The sequence below is a fragment of the Berghia stephanieae genome, chromosome 1 (genome assembly GCF_034508935.2).
Source record: "Berghia stephanieae isolate SIO BIC M18660-M18661 chromosome 1, UCSD_Bste_1.3, whole genome shotgun sequence".
In the NCBI taxonomy this organism is placed as follows: Eukaryota; Metazoa; Mollusca; class Gastropoda; order Nudibranchia; family Aeolidiidae; genus Berghia; species Berghia stephanieae.
In genome coordinates this window covers 114,121,578-114,132,041 of record NC_088360.1, presented here as the reverse complement: position 1 = coordinate 114,132,041, position 10,464 = coordinate 114,121,578, and the positions used below count along the sequence as shown (strand labels likewise).

General features: G+C 34.7%; 1 protein-coding gene across 5 annotated transcripts in view; it reads right to left on the bottom strand.

The window, feature by feature from the left end:
• Positions 1–2,844: 2,844 nt before the first annotated feature.
• The window catches only part of LOC144962795 (uncharacterized), a 45,252-nt gene continuing 37,632 nt past the window's right edge, over positions 2,845–10,464 (bottom strand). For all 5 annotated transcript variants that reach the window (XM_078896053.1, XM_078896055.1, XM_078896054.1 and 2 more), the window contains 6 exons: positions 9,906–10,172; positions 8,373–8,500; positions 7,434–7,612; positions 6,470–6,692; positions 4,905–5,027; positions 2,845–4,173 (listed from right to left, as the gene is read on the bottom strand). In XM_078896053.1, the coding sequence (XP_078752179.1) occupies positions 3,064–4,173; positions 4,905–5,027; positions 6,470–6,692; positions 7,434–7,612; positions 8,373–8,500; positions 9,906–10,172 (2,030 nt within the window). In that variant the 3' untranslated portion in view covers positions 2,845–3,063. The remainder of the gene's footprint in view (positions 4,174–4,904; positions 5,028–6,469; positions 6,693–7,433; positions 7,613–8,372; positions 8,501–9,905; positions 10,173–10,464) is intronic.

Sequence of the window (10,464 nt, the reverse complement as noted above, 5' to 3'; positions counted from 1 at the left end):
AAGCTAAAAAGGGGCATAATCAATAAATTACTTCCATTCCTCTGCATGTGCAGAGTTATTGTTAATCTTCGTGTGTTATATTCAGGCTTTACCGGGAAACTGTACGTAACTGTATTGCTGATCTTGAAATATGCAGATGTGTGTGCAGATGTGTGTGCGTGTGTGTGTGTATGTGTGTGTGTGTGTGAATGTGCAGATGGAAACTTGGGAACAGTGATTCCTGCCGGAAATGGCAGGCAGCTCCAGAGACCAGTGATCACATCGTCCTTCACTGTCCAGTAACTAAACTTGAAGGTGGTTATGAATCAGTCCTCAGGGCCTAGGGCGGAGGAAGACTTTCGAAGCTGGGTTAACGAAATGAATTTGGAGGTGTAGCCAAACGCTACCACAACTATCTTGAAATAGACGTTTCATTCCGACACACGGATAGATTACAGTCATGTAAACCAGAATGCATCCCCTGTAGGGCCTGCCACGAGATGTAGGTGAAGGCCGCCTTGTCATCTGCCATCTTGTCTCGCTCCTGCATTTGGTTATGCGTTTCAGTCCCTTCACCACAACAAAGTGGTAACACTGAATTAGAAGGGGGATGTAATTAATCCACAAGTAAAAATGCAACCCATTCATGCAGTGAAAGACCGAGAATCCCTTGCTTGTGAAAATATCAAATAGAAAAATTAAGGAGCAGGCTCTGGTGTAAGATAAAGACCTGAAAAAGCATATTTGGAACAGCGCCAGACAAAACAAAAAAGAAAAATACAAGAAATAAAAACATTTTTAAAAAATCAGTCTTCAGACTGGGGATCGAACCTCAGACCTCCTAATTACCGGTCAGACGTGCTACCATTACGCCAAAGAGGTCATGATAGTTGAGACAATTTAATGCCTATATTCTTCACAAGGGAATGTATATCAAAACGTCTGCTTCGGTGAACCGCTTCAAAATGATTGATTGGGGTAAAACTACTTGCGTAAAGAGAAAACGTGAACCCAAAAACGGGGCTCAAACCAGGATCACCCCCCCCTACCCACCCCATGTGATAGTGTAATGAGCATTCTGTCGACCAAGTCATCGAACAGAAAGGATTCTAGAGCTGATTTTGCCATTTTTTAAATGTTCGCATCCAACCACCAAAATTCCATTTAGGAACCACGTGTTGGTTTAGTTAAATCAAAAGACTGATTCCCAACAATAAATTAAGCAACATGGCCATGGTATAAATTAGAAAACGTCATTATTTATTATATTACATATCATCATAGCAACAAAAAAGTTTGTCATATTAAAACATTATGTATTCATCAACTGCGCGAACCTTTAAAACCTAAAACTTAACGTAACTCTAACCTACAATGAAAAACTCTTTGGTAACAAAACTATACACAAAGTGAAACGAAACTTGAAATAAAAATCAACAATGTGCATCATTCCTGCGCTGGAAGACAAAATACGTTTCTATCATACAATATACGATTACAGTCTAATAATATGATTATTTCAAGAAATGAGACAGAAAATTCCTCCTTCCTTCTCTCTCTCTCTCTCTCTCTCTCTCTCTCTCTCTCTCTCTCTCTCTCTCTCTCTCTCTCTCTCTCTTCTTCTTCTTCTTCTTCTTCTTCTTCTTCTTCTTCTTCTTCTTCTTCTCTATATTTCATTTCTGCCTTAGTATCGATCTATATATTTTTCCGTGTCCACACACACACCTTTCTCTCTCTCTCTCTCTCTCTCTCTCTCTCTCTCTCTCTCTCTCTCTCTCTCTCTCTCTCTCTCTCTCTCTCTCTCTCTATCTTACAGATATCCCTTTTTACTGGCTCATCGTCTCCCCATATATATATATATATATATATATATATATATATATATATATATATATATATATATATATATATATATATATATATATATATATATATATATATATATATATATATAATTGTGCCTTTCCGTCACGACATCATAAGATATCGTCGCCTTGACATTCCACGAAGGAATATAGATAATTCATTAAACAAGATGTCTGATGTCAACAGGAATCACTCTTGTTGTCCAAGTGAGCAAATTGGGGGTTAACAATCCTGTCCAAGGAAATAAACGAAAGTGCCTGAAGTGGGGCTCGAACCCTGGACCTTACGGGTCACAGTGCAATGCCTTAACCACTCGGCCACTTCGCCCTCCCCCCCCCCCCCCCCCTTCCATTTTTAGTTTCAATCATGCATAATTCATCCCCCGTTTTAAAATCACCAAAATATCTCACCAAACACAAATTGGCAATGTTATTTAATTCATAAATAACAAATGGAAGTACCCTTTGTTTATTATTAATATGAGGAGACGTATATCAGTGCCATTCTCTACCCATTATAAATTCATAAACCGCAATCCATTTGTGTTGCATGATCCTAGCACACTATGCGATATAGCTTATCCATTTATTTATTTTTCACTATTTATATCTGTGTTAAGCTTTTTTGAACAAATTATACCGCATGCAGGGTATTTATAGATTTGTACTTCAAACATGAAGTATAAAACATAAGCCAATTAGATCGTTTGAATAAAATATAAGCATTTGTCTACCAAACGTCCTGGACAAGCAAATTAACAGTGCTGCATTTATCAAGAGAAATCTAATAATGTATCCATATCTAGAAGACTATAAAATAAAAGTCCAAGACCCATCGATTATGGAATTTAAAAACCATAGATTTGTTAATCTCTGCTGTACTCTGACAGAACATTTTTTTTTCCATTTTGGCCAGACAAACATAAACTTCAAATATCAATCGCTAAAGTAACCCTCAAGTTCCCTAAAATGTTCAAACTCAAACTTCTTTGACGTTTCATATTTGAGACTTCTATTGGCAAGTTGATGTTTATTTTATATTCATAATTGAAGTAAAAGTTCTTTGGACAATATTTTCTTCAAAATCTGATTTGACAAAGAATAGCAGATTAAGAAAAATGTAAACATTGTAGTTAATGTCCTTATTTTGTTTTCTGTTACAAAGTCTCCATAATAAATAATAATGAAAGTGATTTTGTTTGAAGATTTTATATCTTGATCAATTATTTTCACTAGTGTTCTCTTTATTGACGATAACATCTCCCAGCAGATCAGTAATTTGATTAATTTGTTCATTTCTTAGATCTCTCTCCCTCCTTTGTTTTGAGGTCATGTCATCGTCGCCGTCGCTAAGTTGTTGTCTAGAAGGCGAATTGGTAGGGGATTCTCTATCAGACAATTCGTCAGCTGTTGGAATACTGATGGCTACAGTTGTGGGAGCAGGAGAGTCCGATAGCACACTTCGATTATTCGGATCCTCATCACCAGCAAAACCTACGTCATCATTATTGTTCATATCGTTTCCTATAACATCTTTAGCATTATGTCTCGTTACGTCACTTCCTGTATTATAGTCCATCATGTGAGAGAAGCTTTCTTTGACAAATTCAACATCAGCGTAATTAGAGAAGATGTCCGTTTTGGGTTCTATTGGAGATTGAGGCTCATCCCTAGGAGTGTTGCTACCAGGCTGGTAGACAAAGGATTGATATGATATTTGTTGACTGTAATTGGAAGGAGAAGGGCTACCCGCCATCAGCTGGGACGTAATTTTGATGTATTCCGGCTCTCCTGGCATCGGCCCAGACTTGATACTGCTACCGGAACCTGCACCAGAGCGATGAAGAGACTTACTGGGGGAAATTCTCCCCGCTGATTTTCCAGCCCTTGGTATTTCACTAATGGGGCCAGCATTCTTGGCGCCTGGTGTGGTAATGCTCAAGTTAGTATTGGCATTTGGCGGGTGGGATGAATTCACTGGAATGGTTTTAAGCTTGGGACTGGATATTGTAATGCCCCTGTCACTCGAATTAGACGATGGCCGGCTGTTGTTATTACTACGAGAGCTACTTCTTATTCCAACCAATTTCGGAGGTTTCTGGATAAATCTGATATCTCCGTTTACTCCAGCCATGCCGGATTCATCCTGTGGTGATTTTCTATGTATGGTATTGTTACTGGGGTGATCGCCCCTTGTCCTGGAGTTGAGTTGGTTATTGATGATCTCCTCAACCGACATCGAGTCGACTTTATTATCCTCGTCCTGATTGAGAGGGTCGATATAAACAACTTTAATCTTCGATGCGCTTGAACGTCCATCTTTCTTGTCCTGTAAGTAAAGTATGAAATGATGTTATCTTCTAAAAAAAAGCAGATAAAATATAAGTACTAGTATTATCAATATATCTTAGTTAACTATGCGTATCACATTAGAATGGATTATCATTTCAAATGTTTCAATTAATAACATTTTAAGTTCTTGTTAAAGGAATGGCTCTTTAAAACACAAGCTTAAATTTTCTTAAAATGTCATTCAAGAGAGGACATTTCAATGTACTGTAAACGACGTGCACATATTTGCAGGTCTGATAACCGATCGCAATAATGAGTTTGATTTAACATGGCTACAATGGACAATATTTTGCGTTGGTTTGAGAGTATTTCCATTACAACAATGAACCCATAACACTTTGGGCTATCAGACCTGCTAATTGCACATTGATTGTGAAATATGCACGGATCCCTATCGTTTGGCGTGCACTTATTTGCAGGTCTGATAGCCCAAATTGTTTTGGTCCTGTTGCTGTACTAAGACATACTCTCAAATAAATGCATAATATTGTCCATTACAACAATGTTAAAACAAGCCCAAAAAAGCAGTTGGTTATCAGACCTGCAATTATGTGAAAGTAGCAATATCAGTTTGAATTATTTATATAAATCACCAAAAAGGCATATATCTATTTTTTTTTATTCTGGAAATATTAAAAATAATATGCATTCAAATTTTGACATTTGGACCTCTTCAATTGATCTAGTATTACTTTATAAAATAATTACTTTAAGCGTTGATGCTCTCTGTTTGACCTTAAATCCGCTATCCCTCGGTTGGTCGCACAATCGTGGTCGCATGCCGTTACTGATCAGCCTTTCAAATTTCACCGGATAGGTTTCTGACATTGCCTGTTTAAAAAAGTTTTAAAATCACAAACGTGATCAAAAACGAAAAAAAAAAACATCTATTCAAATCTATAAGACGTTGCTCTTTCAAAACGATTTCAAATTTACTTTTGAGTTAAAGTTATCGCAGTTAACACTGATCATATTATTTATTGAAATTTAAAGCGTTGACAAAATATGATGATTTGGAAATACTTTTATGAGAAAACTTAAAAACCACCCAATTACACCGACGCTAGAAAATGATTATCAATTCTAACCTTATAATAACAATAATAAGATGGAATCTAGCTTCAATATGTTTTACGAATACAGATAATTTGGACGTTTTGAGTTTCCCCCTTTGTGAAAAAAAAAACAAGAATTAGACACTAAAGTCATTAAATAAGAGGTGATGTGATGGTGTTGTTATGGCCATAACACACCATCCAGTCTCTTTCACTGTGTTTTGTTAACAAAGGGGAAACCCATCATCAACTTAATTGAAGCTTCTATTTCATCCTATTATTTTATTTTTTTTTTTAGCTTCAAGCAACATTTGCATTATTGTAACCTTTATACGATTGCGTAAATTTAAGGTTTGTGGGCTTTTCTTTATTCGCCGTCTTTTTCTAATTAGTATGTTGTTGTTTTGTTTTGTTTTTTCAAAGGATTTGGCTTTTCATTTAAGTGAAAGGATCTAAATTACAAGTTTGAAATGAAAAATTAAAAGAGAGAGAGAGAGAGAGAGAGAGAGAGAGAGAGAGAGAGAGAGGGAGAGAGAGATAAAGAGAGAGAGAGAGAAAGAGAGAGAGAGAGAGAGAGAGAGAGAGAGAGAGAGAGAGGGGGGGGGGTAGGGAGGAAAGAGGTGCGCTCAGGGTAAACCAGTGTTCCAAATTTGTATTAGAATGAAAATCGTTACAGATAAAAACTCACAAAGTAAAACTTATTAAATGAATGTAATGAGAACATCAATTCATCTGAACACAACTGAATCATAATCAAATATAAAACTTATTGAGGAACTGATCTTAGAAAGAACGACTCCACTATAACAAAGAAAGTATTGGACTGGAACCCTCAGGGCAGAAGATCAAGGGGAAGGCCACGAGGAACATGGAGAAGAATTAAAGAAGCTGATATACAGAGAAGTGGTAAGACGTGGAATGATAATAAAAAGATAGCTCAGGATAGAGAAGGATGGAAACTGTTTGTCTGTGGCCTATACCCTGACCCAGGGTGAAAAAGGCAATGATGATGATGATGATGATCTATTTGACATGTTGTAACTCATGTGCAGCAATGCTGTATATTATTGGATATCAAAACTCCAATGGCTACACTTCTAACAAACTCTTTGTTGCTTTACCAATTCTAAATAGTGTTTATTTTAAGTAAACCGTTGTGCCTTCTCAATGTAAAAACTAATGATCAAATTTGCAGAAGATGAATGGACAATTTCCTACATTTGGTCTTCCTTTGGACGTCACGGGTCGGGCGTGGATCACTTTAACGTCAGCCTTATGACACTGGTCATCCCAACTCAGGGGAATCGTCTCTCTTGGCGGGGATTCTCTCCCCTGGTCCATGTCTTCAACGACTGGTGATTGGGGTGTTTTACTGGCAGCTATTTCCTTTTCCTCTTCTTTGGGTTCTTCTTCTAGTAATTCACCCAGGGCATCATCAATCCTGGATAGTTGTAAAGATAGAAATGGAATAAAGTATGCATTAGTATGTCTCAAAGTTGTAGCGAAGTCTTTGAGTTGTAGGAAAACTTATAAACCAAGAATAATTCATTGGTGAAAATGTGTTAATAAGATCACTTCACTTCGATGCTTTTATGCAAACTCAAAAATATTCTTTTTATATATAAAAATTTAAACACACACACGCACACGTACACACACATACACACACACATACAAATATATATATATATATATATATATATATATATATATATATATATATATATGTATGTATATATATATATATCTATATATATATATATATATATATATATATATATATATATATATATATATATATATATATATGGGACTACACAATAGTTTCAGGTTTCATAAGCTTTTAAGACATGTTCATCGTCAGTGCACAGTGATCGAATCAAGAATTACTGAGACATCGACTCGAATGCGTCACAGGATTATCTTGAGAATAGAAATGCAGATCGCGCATTCAATGCTAAAGCGATAAATCAGGGACCAAGCACTGGTGTAAAATAAACTTAATTTAATAAAGCGTGTATGAAACAGATGGACCGACAAAGCAGAGTGAAAAATACAAGAAAAAAAAACCATCGCGGCAGGCTGATTTTTTGGGATGTTTTTTTTTCATGTATTTTTTTTTCTCTGGTTTGTCTGGCACTTCTTCATACACTTTTTCAGACATTCAGTACTAGTAGATTACCTCAACTCTTTAAAATCATCGTCGTCATCAACAACGTTGGGTTCATCTTCGCGTTGTTCTGTCTCTATGGCAACGTCTACTAGTTCAGTGTTTTCTTTTTCTTGTGTTACCTCCTGTCTTTCTTCCTCTTGCTCGTCATTCACGTTTTCAGCTGCATTTTCCTTTTTCCATTTTTTAACCTTTAAAATGAAAAAATTTTGAATCAATAAATAATTTTAACTTTTTCTTTTTTTTTCGGAAACATATATAGCAGTAATGAAGTTGAACATAAAAAAAAGAGAGAAGCTTTTGTTTTAGACGATGTATAAGAAATAAAATACTTTGATGAATGTAAGGTAATGGAAGTGATTGGTATCATCAGTAAACAAAACACAGATAAAAAAAAGGAAATCATATATATATATATATATATATATATATATATATATATATATATATATATATATATATATGATGAGAGCGAATGCTCGAAACAATATTATAGAAGTTGATCATAATTATACTAGAAATAGTATACACATACACACACACATACACACACACACACACACAAATAATATATATATATAATATATATATATATATATATATATATATATATATATATATATATATAAAGGATGAGAGATAAAATATTTTCTTTTGAAATAATTAAATGAAAAGACTCTTACTTGAATCATGAGATTAATAAACATCTAAAATATTTTGAAGAAAAATATTTAGCTGAACATGTTTAGACAAAGTTAAAAATATGTAAATGCACATCTCAGAAAAGAATATTGTCAAAATAAATATTAAATATGACAATTCATTACTCGAGCTTGAGTTTCCTTATTATTATTAATCACATTTTGGCCATTGGTAAATATGTCCAATGTCTTTCAACTCGGCAAGCCAAAATGTTATATCATAGATTTATGATAAAGAGCACCCACGTACTTTCAAATCCTGTGACTGTAAAACGCCATTGATGCCGATCCGTATCTTGTCCCCCTTTTGTAACTGCTGTGCCACTCGACTTCCGACAGAGCCCTCTATATTGTAATATTCCTCAGAGCTTTTAAAGCCTGCAAATTGAATTATTCGTATATCAGTAGTAGCCTATGGTAAAAAAATAAATAAAATCTGATGGTAAATAGAAGTTGTGACGTCATGCCTTTCTCTTTTCCGGTCCAAAACCCCGCGTAAGTGTGTAACCAGTCCTCCGGACAATGTATAAGCAATGTTTAGGATACATATTATTGAATCATAAGGTGGCAAAGCCATTGTAGTTGCAGGATGTGTATGCATAAAGAGCGAGGACGGTTGATCTTTATTGTCGACAAGCATTCACTTAGGCAAGAAAATAAGATGACATCACTTTGAAACCAGAGGACCAGTTGCACATTGTATGTAACCGATCATCCGGAAGACTGGTTTTACACTTCAAATCAGATTGGAACCAGTATTTTGATATCACACTTTTATTATCTCTCTATTGTTCACAATTAAAAAAAATAAATTCAAGTAACATAAGTTTTTTTTCTTTCTTTTATTTAGGAAACATTTTCCGATTTTAAAATTCATATTTATAATTTATTTTTTCAATTATCAGGTCAAAAGAAAAATCGATAATAGCTTACACAAAATTTTCAATTTAATAACTCTGTATCACAAACAATAAGAAGACGATTTACATAGATACGCATGTACCGCCTTACTCTTTTTTAAAAAAACACGTATTAAAATATTTGGCCATAAAACTCGTCCTTCACATATTATCGATCGATCAAAATGATAATCATCTTGTCAATGATTCTAAAACATGGGACTTCGCGAAGTCCCAGGTTTAAGAGTTTTTTGCCAAGCTGGGGTTAATTTTAATCGATCCATATTTGAAGGACGAGTTTTCTTACCAAAATCTTAAATAGGTGTTTACTTGTTTCATAGAGTACAGCAGTGTAGTTGTATGATATGCAAATATCGATGCAAATGAAACAAAAACAATAACAATTTGGATCACACATAGACCTGTGTAAATAAGTGAGAACAATGTGATTCAGTAGATCCTTGTAGCACAGGCGAACACCCAATGTATTCATATCAACCTTATAAATTTCACTGTACATAACAAGAAGGATCTATTTACATAAAATATTTCGCTGATACATCAAAGGAGACGAAAAGGAGACCAAATAAAAATACAATTATTACAAATAAAGATATTAAATTCATAATTAGATTTATGCATAATAAACGAAATAAATACAGTATCAGTAAAGCAAAAAAGAAACGTTTCATATTTTCAAATTTTATATCAATCATCTTTAATGCACTCCATAATGCCTTGTTTTCACTTTACACCATACAAATGGCTTGTTGAGCCGTCTTCTTTTTAAAATGATAATACCATTTTTAAAAGATATCTAAATAAAAATACAAGTCATGAAAAACGTAACTTTACTTCAAAAGTCAAAGTTACTCACGACTTACTTGTGAAAGCATCGATTACTCCTTGGCTCTCCTCGCCGGCAGCTCCACCAAATGTAAACCAGGCGTCTAGAGTGGGTGGGACGTCATCAGGTCTTTTCTGACCTCGTACAAACTTTCCTACGGCCAAATTGTGATTTTCAGATTTCCAATAAGAATGGATCTGGTTGGTCAACTGTCGATTATTCTTGCTGGTCTCTAGAAGGTCCTTATCCACTTTGATGACCATAAAAGAATCCGTAACTGGTTTGACATTTTTCAGTCTTCCTGCTGGGATAGATAAGGTAGATATTAAGTATAACAAAAAGCAATGTGATGACTAAAATTCTCTCTCTCTCTCTCTCTCTCTCTCTCTCTCTCTCTCTCTCTCTCTCTCTCTCTCTCTCTCTCTCTCTATCTATCTATCTATCTGTCTATCTATCTATCTCTTTCTGTCTTGGTCATAAGTGATATCATTTCACATAATTCAACATTATATATTGTGTATAAAAGGAACCAATATTTTTTTTTAAAAGCTTTTCGCACAAAATTGATTATGAAATTAAAAGTTTGTCAGACTAAA